Source organism: Lepisosteus oculatus, chromosome 7, assembly GCF_040954835.1.
Source record: "Lepisosteus oculatus isolate fLepOcu1 chromosome 7, fLepOcu1.hap2, whole genome shotgun sequence".
Taxonomy (NCBI): Eukaryota; Metazoa; Chordata; class Actinopteri; order Semionotiformes; family Lepisosteidae; genus Lepisosteus; species Lepisosteus oculatus.
In genome coordinates, this window is record NC_090702.1 from 43523535 (window position 1) to 43550919 (window position 27385).

The following is a 27385-nucleotide window of genomic DNA, read 5'->3' on the forward strand; positions in this document are numbered from 1 at the left end:
GGAAGTGCTTACTTCTGCCGCAACAACCTGTGGTCCAAAATAAACATGTCCAAAACAAGATGCCAAATCATCTGCAAGGCATGCACACAATTTATACACACCCAGTACCTGAGACAGTATGACTTTCAAAAACCCAATTGAATATGGGGAGGGAATGCAGACCCCACACAGAAGATACCCCTGTCCTAAATCAAACCAAAGTGCTGCAAGACAGAAGCACTAACCACAACATCATTAGGCCAGCCAGGATTATATTAGTTAAAAATAAGAAAAAGATGGACTTATCTTTGACTTAATTTGAACATCTTTCCATCCTCTAAATGCATCTTCCAAATGCATCTTCCAATCCAACAGGGGAGTCAGACAACAGACATAAGGCAGGGTATACCCTGGGAAGGACGCCAGTCCATCACAGGGCACACACTTACACCAGAGCTAATTTTCCCAAAGCCAATTAAAGGGGAGCTGCAACTATGTTTTTGTATTACGGGATTAGAAACAATCAGTACAGATGAGTGTATTTCAAACCACAATAAAAGTAGAATACTGTGTACACAGTAATGTGTAATACCTTCAATTTACATCACAAAATAGATTACATTTCCAGGTATGTGCAGTGCCATATTCTGTGATTCAGAATAAAACTTCTGTTGACTTGAAGCAGGCTTATTAATACATCTCTTTGAATCCAATAGAAATATTGCTCTTGATTTTGAGACAGTTTTACAGAGACATACAATTTACTTGTTAACTCTGCATGCAGATCATATTGGAACATTTCTGCGGTGAAATGTCTGCTGTACAACTTGTACTTATTGGCTTGAAAATCGCATTAGTCATTATAGTGACAAGTGAGCAGGAAGGGCCATTTCATGTCACAATTCTCGAGAAGTCTCACTCTCGTCCGATTTCACAAAGTTACTTCCAAGGTTTTACTAGTGTTAAGCATTTTTAATTATTTTTGTTATACCATAGTTTACCATACCAGTACACGTTAACCAGGATTTCTCCCTTTTAACTGTCTCCCATTCCACAACAAAGAGAGCGTCTTGTCACCTGTTTCATGAATAATGGTATTTTTGTGCTAGAACATACAGTATAAAAAAAAGCCTAAAAAGGTCATGTTTTAAGAGTATGGTTGTGGCCAAGCAGTGCACTGCCCCAGCTTTGCTGATGACTTGACATCGCTGAAGTAGAAAACTCAAAATGAAAGTGAAAGAACTCACCAAGAGAGAACGTAATATAGATAAAAGGAATCCTTTCGCTTTCACAGCGTGATCAATTAAAAAAAGAGCAGCAATGCTCAGGTTATTCACTTCACTGTTACGTTTCGAGATACTACTGTTAACGTTTCATCTGTAGACGTTGTTTATAGAATGACTCGTAATGCCATTTCTTTGACGCTGTTTGTGCTTTTCCCTCTGGCAAACTACAAACATCATGATACAGTGTGGGCAGAGGGTAAGTATATTCCAACTCTATTACTGCGTAGCATAAAACAAACATGAAAGAAGAAAATGAAGAGTTATTTAATGATTAGCCTGATTGCGTTAATTACTTTTCCGACGGACCTGAACACTAACTGCGAACCCTGTAGCACGCCTGCAACATTCCCTAGTGTTGCAAACTCAGGACAAAAACGTAAGAACGTCGATCCATTACTCAAATAGAAAATACTATGCAGGGAGAAGGGAAGTATGTATAGTATTACTGCATTTATATAGGTTAAACACTAACTTTTCTTAATGGAAACGTTCTTTGCCTAAGTGTAAGTAGTCCAGCGGGTCAATGATTGGATGTGAATGTTACTACTTGTTACTACTGTACTGTATGTCTTGAAGTTTATTGTAACGCTGTAACAAGCCGCCAGAGAAACAAATATACAAAAATATACAGAATTTCTCAAAACAGGACATAACCTGCGTGGTTTCTAGTAACTCTCATATTCCTAACATGAAGATATTTATTAAAATACGACGACATGCAAATCTTTTTATACTGAAAAATCTTTCGATACTAAATCAATATTTAGAGACCACATCCTGTACATTTTGGAGCTCTAACCTAGTCGCAGGAAGGTTTATTGACAATTTATAAAGTGTAATAAATATTTATTATTCAAACAAAACAATTTAAGGTTACTGTTTCAGTGCATTACAAATTTTAGACAAGTTGCTTTGCAGAAGTGAGAAAAACAGGAACATTTCAAAAGCAGGACTGACTAGTCCCTGGTCCTGGAAGGACAGACTGTCTGCAGGAATTCCAGGTCTAGTTAAATAATAGCACATGGACAGCCAAGAAAGCTGCTGAATTGGCCCAGTTAAGACAGGTACAAGCTGGATTAGCTCATTAAGACCTGAGTTGGAATAAAAACATGCAGGCATGCCAGCCCTCTGGGACTAGAGATAGACACCCCTGTTTCAGTGTTTAAATCACCTAAGCAATCACTTGCTAAGATGAATAAGAGCTCAATAAAGTCAGGAGAGATATGGTGAAGTGAATATAGTTTACCAACAAATATTTATTGCACTTATATTATCATAAGTGCAATTATTATTAGAATTAGTGACTAACATTCTTGTAAATGTATGGTGTGAATAGATGGGGGCTGTGACTGTGCAGGATTGGAAATAAGAGAGCACACTGTGTATTTGAAGGGGACTAAGATCCTGATAAACCTGAAGAGCACACTGATCTGGAAACACAAGTTAGGAAGGACTTTGAAAAATCAGAGAACGTATACATGTTTTAAGGCAGAAGTTAGTGAAAAGCACAGCAACGTGTTGATTATGGATGATTATAAAAAGAAAATAGCAAAAGTAAGGAAATCATATTTTACACATGATTTCACCAAAGAGAACATGGACAGCGTGGCTCAGACCTGCTTTGGTTTAAAAATAATAAGGTAACAGAGGCAGAAGACTGGCAGAACTTCGACCGCTTATAATTCACTGAATAGAGTGACATGATGAATAGACATAATGGTATTTTTCCAGTAATACTTAAAAAGAGATATACTACTACTTGGACCTTATCGCTGTTATTGATGTTCAGATCATGGAAAGTTTCTAGCAGCAAGGAAAACAGTATATTGAAGAATCAGGTCCTGAGTTGGTCTCTAGGTTAACAGATCTTGTAGCCCAGATCTTGGACTATAAGATCTGTCTGTTGGGTCTGTTGGAGTTCCTTCTTACTAGCTTGATGAATGAATCTATGTACAGTATAGGAAGGATGATTGGATGCTCAAGGAAACCATATTGAAAAATAAAATTCTTACTCACCTGTAAACCACAGTTCATCCACAAAATATTTTACTAAATATATGTGTAATATTATATATAGCTATATACATATTTTCATATTTATATATCACAAACATATCTCCTGTTGGAATCATCCAGACATAACGCGTTTTATTTTGACGCCATCATTTCGTATTACAAAAAAGTTAAGACTTAATATTTTAAATTACTGTTTGGTTCACACAAGCACAGTGGAACTGGGTTCAATTTGGACCTGGGGTGCTATATGTGTGGAGTTTGTATGTTCTCCTTGTGTCCCTGCTGGTTTCCTCTGGGTGCTCCAGTTTCCTCCCACAGTCCTGCTGGTAGGTCTATTGGCTTCTGGGAAAATTGGCCCTGGTGCGAGCGAGTACCCTGTGATGGACTGCTACCATGGTTACTGTTGCCGTTACCCTAATCTGACGCTTGTCTGGATGCACCCTGGCTCCCTTGCAGCCCTGAATTAGAAAAAGCAGTTAGAAAATTGATTTATGGATGTTTGACTCATATGACTGAATAATATTACAATATTATTCACTAAACTAAATCAGTAATAGCATTTTATTTCCATTAAATCAGGGTTTATCTCTACACCTTTTCACGGTTTAGCCCCACAGCTCTTAACTGTTTGAATTACACATACAGTAATTACTGTTGAAAGTTCTTGAATAGTTCAACACATGTACAGACAAACACATGAACAAACTGTGAGAAATATGATGTATGCAGCAACTTTAAATTTGCTTCAGACTGGAGACGTTCCTAGTGACTTTTACATTGAGCTGATTTTCTTTAACACTCTGGCAGGTACAGTTTTAATAACAGAAGCAGTTATATATTATAATATAAACAGGCTAGACTGTATGTACTGTATAGTAACCTAAATAAATAGGCAACAAAAATAGGTTTGATGCATATGGATTATTTTCAAATTGTATTAAGAGTATAATGGCTTACTTTGATTTTCACTGTATATAAAATACTGACCTAATTAGAGTTGCTGTCCATAAATATATGTACTCTATATGCAACTACAAAATGGCTTTAAAATACATGTAGAAATAGAGTGCAAATGTGTAATTATTAACTAGTAGAGGCAATAGGTTAGGAATATTTTTGAGAACCAGACACAGAAGAGTGAAATATTTTCAACGGTACTTAAAGTGGTATTTTTTTTCTTTTCCCTTTAAATACATTGTTTAGGCTCAAGTCCCATTGACCAAAAATATATGGGTTTTTCAAAGAAGGCAACAAAGCAGTTGGTGCAGAGCTACAGTGTATAGATAAAAATATATTTGCAACAAAGCTGACAAGTTTTCTCTCTAGTCCTTCATTTCCTTTGTTTTAACCTTTATTAGATACAAATGCCACAGCCACACATGGGGAAGAATGAGAAAAAGTAGGCTGTGCTACCCGTCTTGAGACTAATTTACTAATCTTTGGTCAATATATGAGGTTCAGTGTCAGTTACAGGAGAGGATCATTCCTCGTTTGACGGCATCCACACAGCCTGTGCATACCTCAGGAGTCGAAGGAGTGTGACAAATAGTGCCCTATTCACAGAATTCACAGCTGGCCAAGTCTGCCCCTGGCCAAGTGCTTTTACCAGCTGTGCCAAATACAGGCCTCCCGTATTATTCTGTTAATCTAATTGGATATCTCTATGTAAATTATCTTGCTAGTATGCGGAGCAACTACTATATATATAAAAAAACTCAGGAATTTGTCAAACGCAGGCATTAAGGTTTTCAGACACATAGCTAGCAGACTTTAGGATACTCATCTGTTTGCCGTTGGAGCAGAGTGACCAGTGAAAATGAGAAATATCTGGGTAAAGTACAGATCTCAATGTCCTGAAGTGTTTGGTATGGCTAATTTAAAAAATAAGTTAAGTATTTTTTGCAACAAAAATAAAAAGAGTAAGTGCACACTTCCAGAAAAAATAATATGGAAAGCATAACAGTCTTATAACTTCTTTCTAAAGTTGTATTTCATAATACAGTGTGTCTATTTATGGCAAAGAAAGTGGAGTTTATACGTTTTGTTTCGCCTAAATATCTGAAATTACATTTGCATTGCTGTTGGTGTAGAGCTTGTTGGTAACATTTGTATGCATTAAACAACCAAACCTGTGTAATTAAAACAGTTAACAATAATTTAATTAAAATAAGTAAAGTTGCATTATGAAAATGAATGCTCTTCTCCTTGTTTTCGATCTGTGCATTATCATGGAGGTAAAACTTGTTTCAGCTACAAAAGCAGCTCCACTTGCTGTATTAAAAAAACATAAATAAGTTCAAAATGCAATAAGAGGCAGGTCAGTTTATCAGAAAATATAAAGAATGCTAATATGATGAGATCACCAAGTAAAGCAAATTGCTTTTGAACTTGTCAGATAGCTTTTGTGACTGCATATTAGTAAGATTATTTATATGGCCCCATAAGTTGGACCACCATTATATTTAAAATGTTTTTTTTCTCTTCTGAAATATCTTGTGAAAGGAAATGTATTGAAAATTAAGAGTAATATCACCCCAATTTATAACCCAGATGAATAAGAGCTAAACACAGACCTATAATATGAGTCTTAATTGTGGTTTTAGAGACTATCTATACATCTATACGCATATCTGTAATGAGAAAGCCACTCATTCCCAGTATGAACCGTAGCAGAACAAATTCCAGAAGGGCCCGAGTAGGAAAAAGGGACAGCAGTCTATTTAACACTACAGTAAGTCCATGCACTTAGATATATACGGTGCCCTCCGTTGGTATTGTATTGGGACAGTGAAGGCAGCACTGCTATTTTTGCTGTATACTCAAGCAATTCTGGGTTGAGATTAAAAGATTAATATGAGGCTTCATTCTAAAATGTTAAAGCATATATGCACAGAAAAACCCAGAAATAAAGGGTGACTTTCGGCAACATCATATTTATTCTTATCATCTCAAATCCGAATTTCTGGAGTATATGCAAAAATGGCAATGTTGACTTCACTGTCCCTAATCTTATGGCACTGTATTCCACTCAATATCACATATTTAGTTCATTTTCAAGAAAAGACTGTTTTCAATGAAGGCACAGTAGGTCAAAGTGCGTGGGTGTACTATAGTGTTTTATGAGCTGCAATAGACTGGTGTCCTGTCTATGATTTTGTCCTGCTTTAGATTATTTTTGTCCATTAACAGTCCTTAATCTGGCACAAGAAGATATAATTGGAATTTGACAGTTGTGTTATGTAACAAGAGCTTTGATTTCTGCACTTTTGTGATTTTCTCCCAGTCATTTATGGCCACAACATATATTGTGCAACAATAACTGATCTCTATTGTTTTATATTATCAGTTCAAATATATTCATGTAGCAGGGCTGTGAGCATTGTTGTGGAGGAGCATTTCAGATTGACGCCAATTCATTTTGTAGGTAGATTATATACTAGGGCTGAATTTCAGAGGCATTTTGTACCTGATAACTCACTGGCTGTGTTTCTTTCTTTTCAGAGACAGGGTATTGCTCTCCCCCAGCCCCACTAAGTGACACAGAGCATCCAAATCTAGCCAGGAGGTTTAACGAAGGGGCAGTTTTTCGCTACAACTGCACTGTGGGTTATGTACGAAAAGCTGGGACCTCCAATCTCATTCGCTGTGTGAAAAAGAATAACACACTTGTGTGGTCGCAGTCCAACCTAATATGCATCAGTAAGTGTCCTAGATTTCTTTTTATTCGTGAGAAATAAATCACAATTAGCAACCTGGTTACTAGAAAAAGTGCTTTGTATGTATAGTGAAAAAGAGCAACGCAAACCACAAGGCCTTCAACAAAAAAGGAAGTAGTATGTAAGTTAAACTTATAGAAAAAAAAATACTTACATTTATAAGGGCCTATGAAACAGAAGCACTATCTATTATTCAAAAATGAAAACATGATTGGGGTTCACTGTATGATCCAATATCACTTATGTTCTAATCATTTAACCAGCTATGAAAAAGACCGAAGCATACAAAAATAAAATAATGTAAAGAGATGTAAACCAAAATAAATTAGTTCGTACAATAATTCCACATCATGCAACTGAAACGATGCACAGTACAGAAATAGCAATGCGGATGAATCACAGGGTCTAAAGATGCAACAGGGATATGTACGTTTAGGAAGCAGCAGAAGATGCTTCACAATCTTAAAAGGCAAGACAACCTTATGAATGTCTTAAGATCACGTAAAATTGAGAAGAATAGGCTCATCATTAAATATAGCATTGTTGGAGACTGGAACCATCTTATCCAGCCAAATTATCAAAGCCAATATCATAGCGTCTTTGAAAAACCCACCAGATGAGATCCTCAGGTCAATTAGTTGCTAAAACCTAAGTGCACTAGTGAGGCCAAATGGCTTCTTTAGGGTGCAAACATTTGTTTCTTCCTAAGCATGTCAAAGATGTGCAGTCCTGATCCCACTAAGTATACTAGCAGTGTCTGATAAAATCTTTACTTCAAATGTCTCACTCAGTTACCTTATAGGGACAATTGCTTTTATTCTGAAATGACAAGGAACCCCTATTATTGCACATAGAGGCAATTCAACTGATTGTGTATTTTGTTAACGTAATTTTGGGCACCTGTACCTAGGTTTGTCACAGCAAAGAAGGTAAATACTTCTATTCTCAACATATTTTAGTTTTTGGTTTTTCTTCATTGGCATTAAACATTCACTCCTAAAAGTATTCCATTTGAGTATGAAAATATTCACTTTATTATGTCATTTGTAATTAACAAAAATCACTGGAAGGGGGTGAATACTGCTACAAGTACCATCTTCTAATCATAAATGAAAAGCTCAAGCATTTTTTATTCCTATTTTAGAATCATACTAAACATAACTATACAAAAGATATGTACTATAATTTCTCTACATAAACTGGAAGCATGGTTCACAATTATCATCTTCACAGATAACTTACTACAGAATTAGATGGTCAGATGTAATCCCAAAAGAAAAATGTTTTTTTTTCTGTTCATTTCAGGAATTAAGTGGGACTACCTACTTCTCTTGACACATTACAATTACAGATTTTGTCAACAGTTATACAGCTGTACACTAAAATGTGTTATGTTTTCTGTTTCACTGCAATAGCTGACCCAAAGTTAAAAAGGACAAAAACTTCAGGTAAGTAGGTGCTTTAGAATTTTACTTTCATGTTTCTTACCACACTGTTCTTTCATTGTGCGTATTCTGCTTTGCAGTTCATGAATATATACAGCACCTTGGACAAAGACCAATCAAACTGTGCTCTGTATGTACAGTAGCTGAGCCCTAAGGAGATGGAATCATTTATTGAAATTGTACTTGTCTGTGTTCACTGGGTATAGTGTTGCTGTATATAATTTTTGCCAGCAGAGAAACAAAATCATCCCCTTAACTTTTGCAAACTTAACCCAGAAGACAACATTTTACATTTACTGGTATTATTTTAAAAATCTTATTTTATTACAAATTACAAATACAAATAGAATACTAAAAGTGCCTTTAAACCAACATTGGAATAATCTTGATTTCAAAACTCTTGGAACAGCTGCTGTATAAGCTCTCACAGCAGGTATAACATAATTGCAAGACCACAACATTATATTTAGAACATGAATTATTATAGTGTGTAATCCATAATTCTGGTAATTTGCTTTATTCCATATGATAACCATAATATTTTCCATGCTTGTTCTGTTATTACTGCTAGTGCTCATAGTGCTGTTACTTCACACATTGCTTACACATTGCTCTGAATATTAATTGTGCTTTTATCTTTCCTGCAAATTCAGATGCTTTGCCTTTGACTGTCATCTTTACCTTACCTTTGTGCGTCAGACTAAGGGACTTTTGTTCGTGTAAAAAATTCTCTCTGACCTTTTCACAAACCTGTTTAGTACTTCAGATAATTCACTGCCATTCCATGCATAAAGTGATTTTTAAAGAAGATAATAGACGTTTTACCATTTCTGAGAAAAAGATAAGATATCTCGGTCAGCCCCAAGCAGTTTGCAGTTAAGACTTCTAAATCTGATATAAGGCCAGCCTTCCTCCATGTTGTAGGAATGATCGATTGCACAAAGTCCACTAAAATACCAAAAATGCTTTTCAGACATTAACTGTGACATTAACTGTGTGTAAAATCTTTTATAGAACTATGTAGCGGGGCAAAAATAACAGGGAAGCTGTAGTGGAGATGATGAATGTGTAACGATCAGTTCTATCCGGACCCTATGCAGACGACACAATCCAGAATAGTGAGGAAGGAATACACTAGGGAAAAGTCATGCAGGAATAGTGCTGGTGATCCGGGGAGGTGTGACCGAGGCGAACAGTCCAGAATAAATCCAAATGGGGGAATCCAAAAAACGAAAGCAAAAGGTCCAAGGCTGGGAAATCCATCCAAACAGGAGATTAAAATCAGGTGCCGGGTCAGGACCGGCGGGGGGAACAAGGACAGGAGCAGGAAGTTAAAAACATAACGGAGCCAGGCGCAACCAGGTCCCGGGCTCACACGATGCAGGGATCTGCTGCAGAGCCCCAGGTGAAATGAGCACCTGGTTTTTAAAGGCTAACAGAAACAGGGAAGAAACAAGGAACAGGTGGCAGGAATGATACAAACGAGGAAGGGCTGGAGCACCCTTAAGAGGAGGTGTTGCAATCTTGACAGAATGTAATAGACTTCAAGTAAAATAAAAGGATAATGTATAACACAGCTGTTCTGTTTGCAAATTTTGCCTCTAACTCAAGTGGCCCAATCTTATTTTATTTGTTTTGGTATGATGTCATTTTAATTGTTTAGGTACAATATAAGGCATCAGACATAAAAGGAGTAAAGAATATAATTTGACCTCACTCTGAGAAAAACTCAGGATTCTTGCAGGTAGCATACATTCAGATTACCAGGGTTAACACATTGAAGTTTGTGTACAACATCTTCGCAATGAAGCATATGGAAGCTATGTGGACGTCCATTTAAATTGAGCATAGGATGCAGTTCTTTAACCAAAGGGTTGTGGGAGAATGGAACAAGCTGCCCAGCATTATTGTTGAAGCTGACACCCTGGCTTCTTTGAGTAAACAGTTGGATGAGATACTTAGATCTATTACCTCTTGTTTCTAGCCTTTCTGATGTCCTTAAGCTCTTATGGTTTGGTTGCTTATGTCACGTAGCAGTTCCTTCCGGGCCCTATGCGGACGACGCGAACCAGAATAGTGAAGATAAACGAGGGAAAAAGTCATGCAGGAAAGGGTCAGGATACAGGGGGGCGTGTCCAAGGTGAGCTGGTGTACTGGGAAAGTGAGTCCGGGCGAACAAAAAGCCGAAGTCCAAACGGGAGAGCAGAGTCCAAAGCCAGGAGATCCATCCAGGGGTTAAAACCATCAGCCGGGTCGGGACCGGCGGGGCAGGGGATCAGGAACAGAAAATTAAAACCATAACGGAGCCAGACGCAGCAGAACCCCCGATGCGGAAATCAATGAGGAACCAGGAGTGAGGTCCGCGTCTGGCTTTTAAGGGGGAGCGGGAATAGGGAACAGGTGCAGACAATGGGAGGGAACGAGGAAGAGCTGGAGCGCCCTTAAGAGGAGGGGTTAGCGATCGTGACAGCTTAGATGTACCAAACCATACGCTAGATGTATTTTGCAATGTGTAACATGCAATGGCGTGCAGTGCACGCAGTGGTGCTGTGTGAATATCAGTGTATCTGTGAACTCTTTCTGCTCGATTATCAGTTGATTATCAGTTTCAGCATTTCAGACTTAAGTTAGCTGAAGTCTTGGGACCAATGGAGCGCGTTAAGGGTTGCCAGTCCTGAACTGTTAATCATAGACATCCATGGTGCTCATTGTTGCTGTGCTATGCTCATGTCATGCTCTAGCAGTGAATTATTGTTTTGTAGTCCATTGTCAGCATTATGTATGAAAATTAATTTTGTAGTCTTGATTCTGAATTGCAATATTTAATGACAAAATTAATAAGGATATTGTATATTCCTATCAAGATACCCCTTTGCCTTCTTAAAGAAAAAGAACTAACAGCACAAATTAGAATGAGATATTCTTAATTGAAAGAGATGATCAGGCTAATTTCTAATATCCCAGGCTACAGTGGATGGAAAAAGCCTACACACCCTTATTGAAATTGCAGGTTTTTATAATGTAAAGCCAGAAATCAAGATAAATCATATCAGGCATGTCAGACATTTTCCATCTTTAATGTGACCTTATAACCAACAAAATTCAAGAGAGAAACAAATAGAGAATTATTAGGAAAAGTAATTGAAATTAAGAAACCTACAACACCCTGGTTACATAAGTGTGCACACTCTTTTATAATGGGAGCTATGTTTAAAATTAACCAATCACATTCAAAATCCTGTCCAAAGGTAAGCAGCATACATCTGCCATCAAGGAAAGTGATTCTGATTAACCCCAAATAAAAATCAGCTATTCCTGTAGGATTTCCTTGAAACTTTCGTGGTTGCATCGTACTGGGATAGCCATGGTCTGCAAAGAGCTGACAAAACATCTACGGGATTTCACTGTTGAAAGTTACCGATCAGGAGAGGGGTATAAAAGACTATCAAAGGCATTGGATGTACCATGGAGCACTGTGAAGACTATCATCAACAAGTGGAGAAAATGTGGCACCACAGGGACATTGCCAAGATCAGGACGATCCTCCAAGTTTGATGACAGGACAATGAGAAAACTTATCAGGAAGGCTACCAAGAGGCCTGCAGCAATATTAAAGGAGCTGCAGGAATTTCTGGCAGGTACTGGTCACTCCTTGCATGTGACAACAGTCTCACGTATTCTGCACATATCTGGGCTATGGGGTAGGGTGGCAAGACAGAAGCCATTTCTCACAAAAAAGAACATCCAATCCTGTCTAAAAATGTCTTATGGTCTGATGAGACAAAGGTTTAAAACGTATCTAAAAGATATGTTTAACGTAAAGACAACACAGCTCATCATCCAAAAAACACTACACCTTCTGTGAAGCATGGTGGTGGCAGCATCATGCTTTGGGGCTGCTTCTCTTTAGCTGGGACAGGGGCTCTAGTCAAGATAGATGGGATAATGACTAGCTCCAAATACCAAAATATTTTGGCACAAAACCTGCTGGCCTCTGTCAGAAAGCTGAAGCTGAAGTTGAAGAGGAATTTCACCTTTCAACATGGTAACAACCCAAAGCACACATCCAAGTCAACCTAGGAATGGCTTCAGAAAAGGAAGATCAAAGTCTTGGAATGGCCCAGTCAGAGTTCAGACCTCAATCCCATAGAAAACCTGTGGAATGAGCTAAAGAGGGCTGTGCACAGGAGATCCCCTGCTTGAATTTTTATGCAAGGAAGAGTGGGATAAAATTGCAAAGTCCAGGTGTACAAAGTTGATTGAGACTTATTCACAAATACTTACTTGTCTAATAAATGCAAAAGATGCTCCCACAAAGTATTAGTTGGGGGTGCACACCTACGCAACCAGGGTGTTGTAGGTTTTTTAATTTCAATTATTTTTCCTAATTATTGGTTTGTTTTTCTCTTGAATTTTGTTGGTTGCAAGGTCACATTAAAGATGGAAAAATGTCTGACAATGGGTTTACATCACAAAAACTTGCAATTTCAATAAGGGTGTGTAGACTGTTTATATCCACTGTACGTTATAAGGAATTAAATTACCCTGGGTACAATAGAATCATATGCTTTGAAGACATACAAAATACATTTTGAGACTTTTTTGTAGAAGTAAATGGTATATTTCTGTCTGTTCTGGTGCCTTTTAGATAACCCAACAAGTTTTTTGTGAATATCCTTTTTTTAAACAATGTATCGTTTCTTTCAAGCTAGTTGTTACCTCTTTCATTATCAGCAGTACATTGTTAAAGAATTTAAATTATTTTTATTTTATAACCCCATTTTAATGTTCAGTATTGTCTTAAACGTTGCATACATTTATACAATGTAGATGAGGAAAGCCTACAGCATTTCTCGTATCTGTACAAACAGTGCCTTGCAAAAATATTGAGACCCTTTCACAGTTTTTAAATTTTGTTGATTTAAAGGTGGCAACTTGGAAGTAGCAATTAACATTTATTATAAACATACCCTAGTCCACACATTCAAAGCAAAAACAAAGAGAAAGTTAATAGGTACTTCATATGGAAGAAAAACAGAAAATACATGATTGCATAAGAATTTAAAACCAATCCTTTGGGAAACCTAAATCAATACATGTGAGCAAAACTACCTTAAGGAGTCACACAGTTAGTTAACACGATAACAGTGGTTTACATGATTTCAGAATAAATACACCTGTTTCTGTAACATACCTCAGTCAGGTAGCGAAGTTATAAAAAGATTCAGCTGTGAAGACCAAGAAGCTTTTACAACAACTGAAAAAACACAGATCAGGAGAAGGGTAAAAAAACATTTCAGAGGCCCTTAATACCTCTGAGCGTTTTGAAGACAATCATTAAGATCAGGAAGGTGCCCAGATACTGCCTAGATCAAGCTACCCCTGCAAACCGGGCAGTCGGGTAGAAGAAAAGTGGTTTCAGATGGGCACCATGAGGCGACGTTGTAAGAGTTACAGAGTGGATGAGATGGGAGAAAATGTCCATGAGTCAACGATATCCAAGTCACCCCACAAAGGGGGTTTGTATAGAACTGAAAAAATCCATCCCAAAGCCCACATGGGGTTTCTAACAAAGCACCCAAGTGATGTGGCAAAAGATACGACAAAAAAAAAACGTTTTGGCCTAAAAGCAAAGGGTTGCATCTTGAACAAACTCAAAATAGTGCATCACTCAGTCATCAACATTACTACTGTCAAGAATGGTGGCAGCAGCATTCTGTTATAGTACTGCTTCTCATCAATAGGGACTGAGAAGTTTGTCAAGACTGATAGGAGCATAGATAGAGCAAGATACAGGCCAAGTTTAGAGGAAAACCAGCTTGAGATCTAGAACATTGATAGAAATTCACCATTCAGCAGAACATGGATCCAAAGCACACTATAGAAGCTTACGAATAAGAAAGTGAATCTCCTTGAGTGGCCAAGTCAAAGTCTTGAATCCTATTGAGAATTTGTTGAAGTAATCCTAGAGCAACCCGAGAGTACTCAAGTACATCTGCCAAGAAGAACGGGTAAACATTGCACCAAGGAGGCGTGCAAAGTTAGTGTTGACTTACCAGAAAGACTTGCAGCCGTTTTCACTGCCAGAGTTGCGTCCATTAAATGCTTATTTAATGGGCCTGCTTATGCAATCAATGCAGTGCATATTTCAGTTCTTCTCTCTAATTTTCTTCTGACCTTTACTGTAACTTACTTTACTGTAATGTGCTGTTTATTGCAACGCTAACTTTGCTGTAACTTAGCCTTAGAAGTCTTCAGTCTGAACATTCAGTTTTTTTTAAATAAATTATTAAGTTTAAAAAAATGTGCCTGCATGCATCTGACGGATTTCGCAAGGCACTGTAAATTCCGCTGTGAAACGATGAGTTTGATTGTATCTGAGATTTTATTCAGTATTCCTCAAAAAGCTTTTTCTCTGTCCTCCAAAAGCACTGCCAGTATTATCAAAGGCCTCATTAACACCCACTGCAGTACAGCCAGAAACAGCAAGTACCTATAGGACAACTCCAGCTTCAACAACGAAGGAGATTGTTCACTCCGAAACAACGTCTCCCTACATGCCATCCCAAACCGACCCATTGCTCACAGAGTTCACAGTTTCAAGTACAGGTCAGTTTTCCTTTTTTTTTTAAAGTAACTGTGGAGATCAGTTAAATGTAGACAATTGACAAAGGGTAGACGTAAAAGTTATAATACCATTGTAGCTTTTGTTAACATTATAACAGACAAAACCAGTGCATCTAATACAATACAGCCTTTTTACCGAGCCCTGAAATGCATTATATAATATACCAGAATCCTGTATACCTTTAAAAATGATGTACCTGAGCATAGAAAAAACATCAAATACTTAATTTGGAAAGTGACCTGTATAGCTTTCAATAAACATTTCTAGACGACACTTCATACTGTGGATTTAAAAATTGAGCTGAATGCTATTGCCTTAGCGCTGTATGCTTCCCACTCACTGGTTTCATTCCTTAGATGACTGATGTACTGAGTTTAAGTCCATTTCTTTTTTAAAGCCTAAACTGTTCACAAAGGTGGGAGGTACACACACAGAACAGTGGTAGAGTCTTAGGTGAAAGTATAATGACAATACCTGGGCTCGCTGGGCAATGCCAGTGTACTGACCATCTCTAGCGCAGGAATAACCACTCTTTGTCTTGCCAGTAATGTCCTCGTATCATTTCTCGTGCAAGGTATCCATTTGTGGGGATATCTGTAATTAATTGTTTTTGACTGTGCCTATTCATGTTTTTTTGTTTGTTTGTTTGTTTGTTTTTCTGTAAACAAATATCATATTTCACCTGACAATCAGAGCTTGAAAGCCAAACAACAGAAAAGGCCTTAGAATCCGAAACTACAGAAGGAGCGGAGTTTAAGATTAAGGGTCCTTCCACCTTCTCAGTTTTAACGTCTACGTCACTGCCAGCCCACTCCCCATCAGTACTGCCCTCTTCACCATCCCTGCCCTCTCCTGAAGTTAAAAAAGACTCTGTTCAGGGAGCAGAAATTACTACTCCGCCAGTTGGTAAGATTACAGCATGTTCATCTTGGTTTTTGTGTTTAATGAAGAATTCTTGCTGCCACTAAAATTATCCAAACCAACACTTGCCACTAAGTTTTGCAGAGACTTGTTTTGTTTCTGCTAAGGTTTTGTAATATACTCTAGGAAGGCAGTATATTGCTCAGCTTTATTTTAGGCTCTGGACACTCTCTTAAAGATTTTGGAAGATGTTATAGCTTTATTGGCCGCATTGATTTACTGGTAACTGTTAAAGCTCATTAAAGTTTAAAATCACTCCTCTAGATCGTTCGTTGTCTCAGATTATGAATATTTATGTGTAACTTAACATTATCAAGGTATTTGTTTTGTAATTGAATAGAATCATTCCTGTCTCCTATCTTATTGTGGGAAGAGAAGCAAAACGATTATAAGAGGCCAGATAAAAAGCTCAACTAGTACTGTCCATGAAGCTGTTCAGACTATTTCAAATGGATGAATCTGTATAGGACTTTTCTACATAACATCCCATGCTGAACGTTCTTCACTCTAAAAGTACATTTTGGCCCTCTTTGTGCAAAAGGTTTGTGAAAGATGAAGACTACCTTCCTTATTTTCACAGAGGCTAAAGCACTGTTTCCCATTGATTGTTTTAGAAGGAATGAACATTTTGATTTTCAGCAAAACCAGGACAAAGTTAAAATGGCTAGGTAGTTTGTTCCATGCTCCTACAGTTATTTCATTGTAATGAACTCACAAAAAAACATTGAAAAATTGAATTTATCTCTGAAAGAAGACATCTAACACAGTTCTCTGTCACCCTGTCATATTCCCAGCTCTATTGCTACCTTACACCTTGGGCTTAACATTGCTGGAGCCATCCTTGTTTCAGATGTGATGCTTCTGGCTTTCATCCTTTCTGTTTCACCTGCATCCTTCTGGTTGTGATTTGGTGTGACCGGTTTGTTTCTGTCTCATCCATTCTTTTACGTTATTCTTAAAGTTTGTTAAAAATGTAAGTCAAAAAGGTCTTTTAATAACCACTGTATGAAATCAGTACTGCTGGTGTTTTTGTCCCATTAATTTATATTCTTTGTAATACTTGTATTTTGGTTCCTGGATTTTATTATCAACTCCATTCACCTGTCTCATCTGTCTCATCATCTCCTTTAAAATCTTCTAAGAGATTTGAATTTTGCATTTTTCTGTCTTTGTAAAGATAATTATGGATATCTTGTTTGGGCTATCAGCACAAATAAACGTATGCTTAAATTTGTTTCATTTTAGCTAAAGTAATTTATAGGTCTGAGCTTTGTATCCATGTGGAGCAAATATTCCCACTGATTTAAATCAACTCTGGGATGGCAGTGACTTCCAACACATCTTGCTTGTGTAAACAATCTGTCAACAGTTGGTAGTTACTGTAAATTAATCAGTGGTATACCACTCTAGCATAATAAAATGTTTCAAAAACATTATGATCATTGGTTACTCGGTAGATACAAACAAGAGCAAATAGTCAATAACATCACAGTTACTGAATTCCTTAATCATCACAGCATTCTTTCTGATATCTTCAACAACATACTTTAAAATGCATGTGGCATGTGGCTGGGATATCTTAACTTTGCTTTGTGTTTTATTCACATGATGCTGTAGAGTAATATCGCTCCAGTTTCCAAATCAGATTTTGTTAAGTTGCAGTCCTAGAATACTAAGAAGAGTGAGAAATAACACTTGGTTATTTACTGTAAATCACAAACGGAGTCATTTTGACTCAGAATATTATTTTTGCAACCAAAGAAAAACAACTCAGGATGTTTTGGTTTTAATTTGAGTAATTATATATAAATGAGACACAGTCACTTGACTGCATGTTGAATCGGTACAAACAGAGGTGAGGTTTCAGATACTTTTACACTGATTTTGGTTAATATGTTTGTTTCTGCCAGCTTCATCTGTTTTGATTCTTATTTTTTCAGAAATCTCTGTCTCCTCAGTTACTGGTGCTGTAGCTGGAGGTAAGCAAAAACAAACTTATTTCTAGAGCAGCAAACGACTAATTATTGCTGCATTGCTGCATTGTTTTCATTTCATTGTTTTTTTCCCAGTAGGAACCACATTCACAGTGATCATTCTCGCATCTGCAGTCATGTTTTATGTGTGGAGGATATACCGGTAAGAGAATTAATGTTGCATTACTATATAGGCCTTAAAGCTTCCATGCAGCCTCAATAGGGGACCCTATTGCGTCATATCAGTTCAGACAACAAGCAGCTCATTATTTCCATGAGGTTTTCAAATGACTCATACACATTTGGTCACAGAAGGGCGAGGGTTAATAAAGTTAATCTGACTTAAACTGAGTCCTTTCAACATCCCGTTTCACAATGGAAAAAGGCTCTTTTGGATGTAATATTTTTTACATATACTGTTTTTTATATAAAATAATAAATTTAATATAACTTGCTAGGCTCCTCCTAGTTTCCAGTGTTGTCAGTGGGTAATGCAGCACTCTTCCAGTTGGTGCTGATTTTCCTGTTAGGCACAGTGGAGCTGACAGTGTGTCGAGTACTGAATGGCTCCATTGGGTGAGGGTGTTGAAAGACCGAAGAGATGTGAAGGATGGGTGTGGTGGGTGAGGAGTGTCACACAAAATTATCTATCATTTTAAAACTGGGCACGATGTAATAATCAGCTGAGATCAGTTGCTCCGGTTCTTGAAGGAGACTCTTTGGCCCTCCACTTGTCTACGATTAGTAACTTTTATCAAAAAGCTTTTATGCCGAAAGTGATTGGGCCCTGCCGCGAAAAACAAATGGGGCCACATTTATGCTTAAAACTAAATTTGGCAGCATCTGTATACCACTGTATCAAAGGCCTGAATAAAATCGCAGGTACTGTATGGATCAAATGAGAGCTCCTCTTTCTTTTAAGCCATCCCAGGTCGAGGACCACCATCATGCCATCAGAACTCCAACCCATCTCTAAACCACTTAACAACAAAGACGTCACCTTGAACGTGCCAGAAAATGAAGATGAGGAATAACATATTCATTAAAACGGCAAATGTTAGTGTAACGCATTGTTTTGTAAATAATTCTGCTGCTGTCAAAACCCTTTTGTGATACGACTGCCTGCTCTGCATTAGTAATCATTATGAACTTGGAATATGAGAGCTTTTATGAACTTGGGATGAGTTGTTGGGATGAGGGTTTACCTAGACAGCAATGAAATGTTATTTATATTATATTTATTCAAAACTTTACTCTCTCTATACAATAACCCCATATTGCATTTAATGGGCTCTTGCCAAAATATCACACACAGAGTCCCAGATAAAAGCAACATGCAAATATTTCGACTATTACCTAATTAATATTGTAATGTATGATGACAGTGTCATAACTCATCAAGTTTTCTGCCGATCATGATGCAGTAATAGGAGCCCTTCTCTCAATTCCTATGTCAGTAGTCTAGTTTATTTTGGAAGGACAGAATCACGTATTTTGTTCATAGTAATTTGTGTCTTTTGCCACAGGTTGTACTGCATAAATACAAAATGAACTGCCATAGATTATATGAGCTTTCCCTGCTAAAATATCACCCAATGATATGAGGACAAGTCAATCTCTCATCCTAGCGTTAATCAGCAGGGTCCGCTTGTTGGCACGCCCGTCTCCATTTGATGGTTTGAACCAAATCTTTGAGCTGACGTTGCCATTAAATGAGGACAAGTCAATAAATAAGTGAATTTTACTATCACTTAGAGTATATGTAATACTGTCTATAGGTAGTACATAATAAATTGAAGTGAAAACTGTGAGTATCTGACTTCTCTGAATGTGGTACATTTACTGTAGTTGTGGAGTATAGTTGACTGCCCTACTACAAGAGGATGGAGAAGCAATGTGTCATTAGATTCTACTTAGTAAAGGTGCCAGAAGTGCTCTCTGTCGATCATAGACATTATTGTGAATCCGCCAGTATATTCTGCAGATCACTGCACCAGGTGACACATCAACATTAATGAAACCCGTGTTCATCATTATGAACGTGAGAGTAAACGGCTGTAAATGCCATGGAAACACCAAAGAGCAGCACCAGAAAGGTCACTGTTAGGACACTGATGATGACAATATTCTGGGACCCAAATAGATTAAAGGATGTTGTTGTCAGCTAGTCAACTAGTGTGACTTCTGCAAACAAAACAGAGCCCAGCAGGATGCACACAGAATCGCACAACAGTCACCATTAGTACCATTCTCCAGCAGGACATGTCCACACATGGTAAGGGGTACATTGCGATGATTAAATCAACACCTTACCCAGTTTGCAGTCTACATCTCATACCATTGGATATTCATCTATTTATCTAAAGGATGTCAGAAGCTTATAACTATGTTAATTAGTTGGATAATTCAAATTTGTACCTGTTGATTTACCCTTCAATTGAAAAATGTTTTACTTTTTTAAGAATGACCAAATTGGGTAAATATATTTTTTTAAATTGAGAAGTTCAGATAAGTAAAATCAGTATTAAGAATTTTGGTTTATATGAGAGTCTTTGGAGCTCAGAAAGAATTGTCCCTTTTTCATAGGTGTAACACACGTAACAATGCTTATTCTTTTTGTATACCAATAAAAGTCCAAATAGTTCTTCTTTTGCCTCCCAATTTTGAATGGTTGAAACAAAATGTGGTTACCACTAAACATCTTGTACTTTAGGTAGAAAAAATTGTAAGTAGAGATCTCAGGATTAACTGATGTTAAAATAAATGAACTGAACTGAATTTACGCTGTTGTCACATTTAGGGCACAAGCACACTGTGAACCACAGTTAAATATAGACGCCCATGAAGAGTGTGTTTATAACCATTTATAAACCGGATGACATTTGAAGATAAGATATACATGTAGCACAAACAAGGAATGGTGCTCTTGATATATTATTATAATATTGTGATGCGAACCATACAAAGTGTGTTGAGAGCAACATTAACATCAATTTTCCAAAGAGGCAAAATAAGAACTAGGTCACATACCAGTTTTTTAAATCTGTTAACTGAGTCTTTAACTGAGAAAATATTCAGAGGAGTTGTACAAAATGTGCTGCAAATAATACATTCAAACATTATTTTTATAAATGTCTTTAAAAATAAAGTTTATGGATTTTGGATATTTATGTTGTTGGTGTCATTTTGATAACTTTATAATTTATGACAGACTGTGATAGATTAAAGTTGACTTAATCGATCTCATTCGCAAGAGGCCGTAGGGCAGAGGTGACTTAACCCATCGAATGTCAAGCCAGGTGAAAATCAAGAAATGGCAATACAGAAAGGAACCAAAATACCTCATATATGAAAAGAAAAAAGCCTTAGTGCAGTATGTTGGAATCTAGACTGTTGCTTCAGGTTGATTCTTTGATACTCCAGCTGTGGGACCCAAGTCGTCTTTAGCAGTGAATCAAGGCTTTGTGTAGACCACCTTGATGGACACCAGGGAGTGTGGTGCAGACATGTTGAATGATACTGTGTGCTAATTGCACAACAGGCAAGTTGTTGGTGGGATCCAAGAGTGAGTGCCACAGCAGGAGTGTCTAATTGCTGCAGAACTGCTGTTGTGATTCTTGGCAACATGACTTCACAACACCGCGTTGATCGAATTCTGATCAGATAGATACATCACAGAATCCTAGCAGAACAGTGTACTTCCTCATGCTGTTAGTGGAACAGCAGGTTTCTTGCAATACGAGGAAATGATGATGGATGCCCTACCTGCATGATGTGACATGAATATAGCTGGGTTAAGCTGAGATGGCGTACAGAATATGTAGCATCTAGTGTTCACATCTCCATGCTATAGAAGCATGTGAGGCATGGGGCAGAATCCCACCAGACAACATCTGCAACCTGGTGCAAAACATCCATTGCAAAGGTACAGCTAAATACTGCTTCCAACAGTGGTTACACAGTCTTTGATTCTCACAGCAGGCCAGCCCCGTTGAAGACAAATGTTGAAGTCTACATCACGTATTTACCTGTGTCATGTGTGATCACTAAAATGTCAGTGCACCTGAAAAAAAAAAAGATTTTGTTTTCGGTGCTCTTCCACGTAGTACGAGTAGTCCACATTCCAGTACTGACAAGGCTCGACCTTACTCATCTTTTGATATCAGAATGCATGACTACTAATTCTTAATTTAAAATATATATTTTTTAAATTGGTCATTTTGTTATAACAAAAAGTTAATAAAGCTCTGGAATCATTCCTGAAAAGAATGTTCTACCTAACTGCATTTCTTGGCTTTAAGGAACTTTCTATACTGGTAAGCTAAAAATACTAAATCTTGTTTGCCCAGAACAGGGAAAACTACAGCGGGAATGCCAAAGACAGACCAAATGGGATAATCAATAGGTAAAATAAATAATCACAGCCCCCAAATTGGAAAAGAAATGCAGAGAATATGCATGGTATAAGTGGAGGAACTTGAGATGTTTGTTTTCTGGCATAGCTTTGGTGAAGGAGTCATAAAGTAGACACAAACTGGGACAAACACGTAATTATTTACAATGACAATAACACACTCTAAACACAGCACACAACATAAAACATACAAGTTACTCTATTTACAAACAGGGCTTTTCAGAGGTCTATGTCATGACCAACCCAAAAAACAGACTACTGCCAAATATTCATAATCCTTTATACAGCTTCAGGAGCTTTATACCAAACCAAACAGAATATGACATAGAGTTAAGTCTCTCTTTATATAAATCTGGATGCTATAAAGTGAAAGGGACCCTATCTCTTCATTCACAAAATGCCTCCACTAACCATAAGAGACCATTTTCTAGGAATCTTTTATAAAGGAAATCACGTTCCACTATATTTGGTGTCAGAACAGGATTCTCTTGTTTAACTGGTTTTATACAAACAATAATTATTTAATGGCGGTACATTTTCAATTGTGCATAATGTTTCCTTTGGTTTTACGATGGCATCAAGACAGAATGTTATGGGTATTCTTATAGACTTTTGTAGCAGAACGTTTGTTGGAATACCGAATGGAGCTTTAGAGGGGCAGAGAGATAGGTCTGCTTCCAACAGTTCCAACAGTTTCAAGCTTCCAACTGCTTCCAACAGGAAGGGCCACATCACTTCACTGTCCGTGGGAACTGGCAATAACCTGGCGACAAACAGTACTTTCACAAAGTTCATGATTTTCTGCTTAATTAGAATTTTCTCAAACTTTTCTTGAACGTCAATGAATTAATTTTGGTACTGAGATGTGACCAGCTGAGCTGAGTTACTAAATCGAAGCCGTAATTGAAAAAATTAGCTGCTTGATTGGAACGTTTTCAAGTATTTTTTTCCAACTCGATAGTTTGGGACTTGATTTAAATTTGAATTAGGAAATGAAAGAGTAAAAAGCCTACCTCCAGTAGGTTTTCAGCCTGAAAACAATCACACAGTTCCAATTGCTCCTGTTATTCAGTCAATTACAAATTCAATGACGTAACTGAAAGCTTGGCTGGAATTAAACCCAACAGGTGTGTGGGTCTCTAGGACCAGGATTGGGAACCCCTGCCCTACACCTCAGCAAACACCTCAGTTCCTACTTCTAGCTTTGAAGCTTTTGAGATCTGCAAATGTCACTATATTCTTAAACACCTCAATAGCCCCGTCCACTAACCATAACAGTATGAACACAGTTAATGCAATGGATTTCTTAAGAATCAACGATGATACACATTATATGAAGTAACCGGAAACCTCAGGACTGTTGTTGTAGCCTACAATTCTATGTTTTTGAGGAAAGGAGCTACCATTCTATGTTTTTGAGGCTGACAACTTCATGTCTTTCAAGAAATGGGCAATGAAACCTTTGGCCCCATTAACCGCTAGCAGCCAAATGTGCAAGATTAGTATGACTAAACGTCAGACAGACACTCTGTGAGAAGTGTTATTGCTATTTTTTTTGCACAGGAAATGGAAATTATACACTTCAGCATAGAAGTGATCACCATGATCACGTATCATGAAAGAACAATCATTGATATTCATAGTATCAACAACAAATAGCTAGCGTGTATTCTGCAATGCAACTGACCCAAGATATCAAAACCATGATCTGCCGTTTCAAACACTGCAGATAGATTTTACAAAACAAAACCAGACTACATAATATATAACAGACTCACAGCAAAGCAGTTTCAGTACTACAATCAAAATAGGCCTAAAAAACAGGATATGCATTGTACTTAAGTCCTATTAACAGAAGACTTGAACTGCATAATAAGAATGAGCATATTATGCATTCAAGAGAGTCAATACTTTTTGCTGTGATGTAGAAGTTAGCTTTGCTACCTAGTGACTATTGAGTTTTTGGCTTAGTTCTGGACTCAGGTGTCTTGTGTGATACTTTAACTCCTTTCTGTGTTAGTACATTGTTTTTTAACAGGTGTTTTCTGTTCTTTCTATATCCCAAACATATTCTGCTAAGTCTTAATGGTTTCTCTAAGTTGATCCTCTTGTATTTATCCTTCAAGAAGGCAGTTATTCACCCCACATCGTCACCTGACCATGATCCGAGCGACTTAGAATCCTCTTTTACACCCTGTGCACAAAGTATGAGGCTACACAGAAAGACATTACTCTGGCATTTGACTACAGCAGCACTTGTAATGGGAGCTACCCTCTCCTCTCTGTAGGCTGCAGTCAGTTCCACATAAGAAAATGATCATGTTTAGATAGTGCGGATAGGTGTTGGGGCCCTGGACTCATAACTGGAAGTTAAAAAAAACGTGCTATGGTATCTCGCAATTGCAACTTAAAAACTCAGAATTTTGACGTCACTTCTGGCACCATCAATGAACGTAGCCAGGCCAGGTTGCTCATCTGGCAAAAGAAGCCCATTTACTTTTGTGGTTGAAGTATTTCGCCGAAATAATTAACAGATTAATAACAAGAACAGATCCTTTATTCTAATCAGATCTTAATATAAAAATATCTATTTGTACCCTTCCTTCTGAATATTGGTCATAATTGTCCAGTAATTTTGTTTTGTATTCCTCCATATATTCTCTGTTGTCATGGTGATGACTCTCTTACCACACAGTCATCTGCCTCCCTCCTTCAGACTATTTCAAAAACTTATACCTTCTTGTGTCTCCTTGAAATGCTATGTTTAGTAACATAAATTGGAAATTATTTTGGACAATCGCTGATAGATACTGTCTTACAAATGCACCCCGCGCATAACAGGGATGTTGGCCGCCGGGGCTTAGCTCAGCTGGCAAGACCTGGGTTCAAGCACAATGCGGTGAGGGAGAAGCTCATAACCAAAGGACATGCAATGAAATGTGGGCTATTTCGAAGTCGCAATTCTGAGATTCTGTCGCAATTGCAAGATATGAAGTCTTAATTCTGGGATTTTAAGTCCCAGTTGCGAGATAAAAACTCGCAATTCTTAGATACAAAGTCGCAATTGTGAGGTACTATAGCGCATTTTTTTTTTACTCCCTGGCGGAAATGGGCTTCCATAGGGTCACCTGAAGAAGACTCCACAGCCGAAGCGTTGTGTTTCTTTTGTCCTCTTTTCAGCATAGAATAAACCTTATTTAACGTCATCTGCTAGGTGTTGGCAAACTCTTTTGGCTAATTTTGTCAGAACGTTATAAAGGTTCCTTTGCTTCAGTCTAAAGCGTTTGCTTCCACCTTTTTTATATCATCTGTGAACATCTAACTTCATTGAAAGCCTTCTAAAAAGAAACCTTACTGTATTATATCCTGCATTTGTATTCATTACTGCCGTTGCTTGTTAAAAAAAACCAAAACAAGTTAATTAAGCAATACCTACCTTTCCTAACTTCATGCTAACACTTAGAATCATATTGCTGTGCAGATGATCCACTAGTTTGGTTCTAATTATGACATCTTTTCAATGATCAATTTTCCAGTCAGTGGGTGTCACCCCTATGTTGAACTGAGATAAGATGGTCCTGTAAAAACCTGGAGTATCCCAGCACCTAATTGACTTTTTGAAATAGTCTGAAGGAGGGAGGCAGATGACTGTGTGGTAAGAGAGTCATCACCATGACAACAGATAATATATGGAGGAATACAAAACATAATTATAGGACATTTATAACCAACCTTCAGGAGAAAGGGTACAAATAGATAGAAGGGTATTGATAGGTATATAAATCGAAGGTAAATAATTTAAAGGGAAGAGGAAGTGGCTAATAGCTGTGGAAGGTTCTGGAAAATTGGCTTCACATTTAATTAAACAACTTTTAATGAAATTATTCATATTCCACCCATCCCTTGCTCTCAGTGCTTCAACAAATTACAATAAAAAGAAATAATGAAGAAATTATATATACATAAAACCATACTTTCAGACTGAACCTGTAGATGACATAGTTGACATTCAATAGAGGTTGTTGGGGACAAGTACTTAATAACATCTTAAAACTTGTAAAGACTATATTGATGCCTGTTTGCTCTGTCAGAAGCTTAGCAAGGCTCTGAATTGCTGGGAAAATAGGCTCCTTCTGAAAGTGATGTTAGAAGTTGTAAATAACTTTTCAGAATAATGATAGCTGAATCACATATTAAACTATGCTGTTGACAGTTGACAATTATTCTGGCATTTGTCCTAAGAAGAGGACTGCTAACCCTAGTGTCTTGAGTCAACTCCAGTACCAGCTTGCTCACTTTTGTTCCACCAAAATATATCCATTACTTTTAGCTCAATTTAATTCAATTTATTTTTTTTTTTTTTTGCAAGGTTGCCCCAAGGCACTTAACAAAGCTGTGTGATAATAAATGACATTACAATACAGAAAGAAAAAACGCCAGAAGACAACAAAGGAGAGGAACCAAAAACTCCTCTGTAAGGAGAAAAAAAACCTCTGGAGGTCCAAGGTCAACTGGTTACCCAACCCCTCTGGATATGCTAACATTATACAATTCTAAAGAAAAGTACTAAATGTGGAGTATTAGGTCTTCCATCATGTCCTTCTGTGTCCCAGTACTCCATGCAGATCTCTGTAGACCAGCAAATCCTCCTAAACGATAGCTGTATCCACGATGTCCCTCTTGGATCCATGGCAGTGATGCAACATCCAACTCAGATGGTGCCCAGCCTGGGCGCCATACGGACATGTGGGGAGGAGAATAGGATAGTTTGGTCAGAACAGATGTATCTACGTGGAAAGCCAACACTGAGACACACAATGGCATGTACAGCAGCACCCGCAGCCATAGTTACAACGAGCTATGATTTAAGGTGTGAGTAGGCTAGGCTGAAGTGATAGGTTTTCAGTCAGGATTTAAATCCTGAGATTTGCTCCGCATCCCGTACGTAAACTGGCAGACTATTCCATAAACTAGGGGCCCTATAGCTAAAGGCTTTACTGCCAGCTG

General features: G+C 37.6%; 1 protein-coding gene across 6 annotated transcripts; it reads left to right on the plus strand.

The window, feature by feature from the left end:
* Positions 1 to 1171: 1171 nt before the first annotated feature.
* il15ra (interleukin 15 receptor subunit alpha) lies at positions 1172 to 21130 on the plus strand. 6 transcript variants are annotated; one of them, XM_015352259.2, is made up of 8 exons: positions 1175 to 1461; positions 6783 to 6980; positions 8413 to 8445; positions 14872 to 15051; positions 15764 to 15976; positions 17932 to 17970; positions 18061 to 18127; positions 18887 to 21130. In XM_015352259.2, exons 1-8 carry the CDS (start codon positions 1377 to 1379, stop codon positions 18996 to 18998), a joined length of 927 nt encoding a protein of 308 aa, XP_015207745.2. In that variant the 5' UTR covers positions 1175 to 1376; the 3' UTR covers positions 18999 to 21130. The 6 variants fall into 6 exon arrangements, 5 of the variants coding, with proteins under 5 accessions (XP_015207745.2, XP_015207746.2, XP_015207748.2 ...); XM_015352260.2 differs by having other exon boundaries at positions 18064 to 18127; XR_001478976.2 differs by lacking the exons at positions 18061 to 18127; positions 18887 to 21130 and adding an exon at positions 16786 to 16964 and having other exon boundaries at positions 1172 to 1461; positions 17932 to 17958.
* The last annotated feature ends 6255 nt before the right edge of the window (positions 21131 to 27385 follow it).

Excerpts from the sequence above, each read along its gene's own strand:
- il15ra (XM_015352259.2), top strand. The coding sequence starts at position 1,377 with ATGACTCGTAATGCCATTTCTTTGACGCTGTTTGTGCTTTTCCCTCTG. Across the intron at positions 17,971-18,060 it reads TACTGGTGCTGTAGCTGGAG|TAGGAACCACATTCACAGTG; the intron begins GTAAGCAAAAAC and ends TTTTTTTCCCAG. Across the intron at positions 18,128-18,886 it reads TATGTGTGGAGGATATACCG|CCATCCCAGGTCGAGGACCA; the intron begins GTAAGAGAATTA and ends CTTTCTTTTAAG.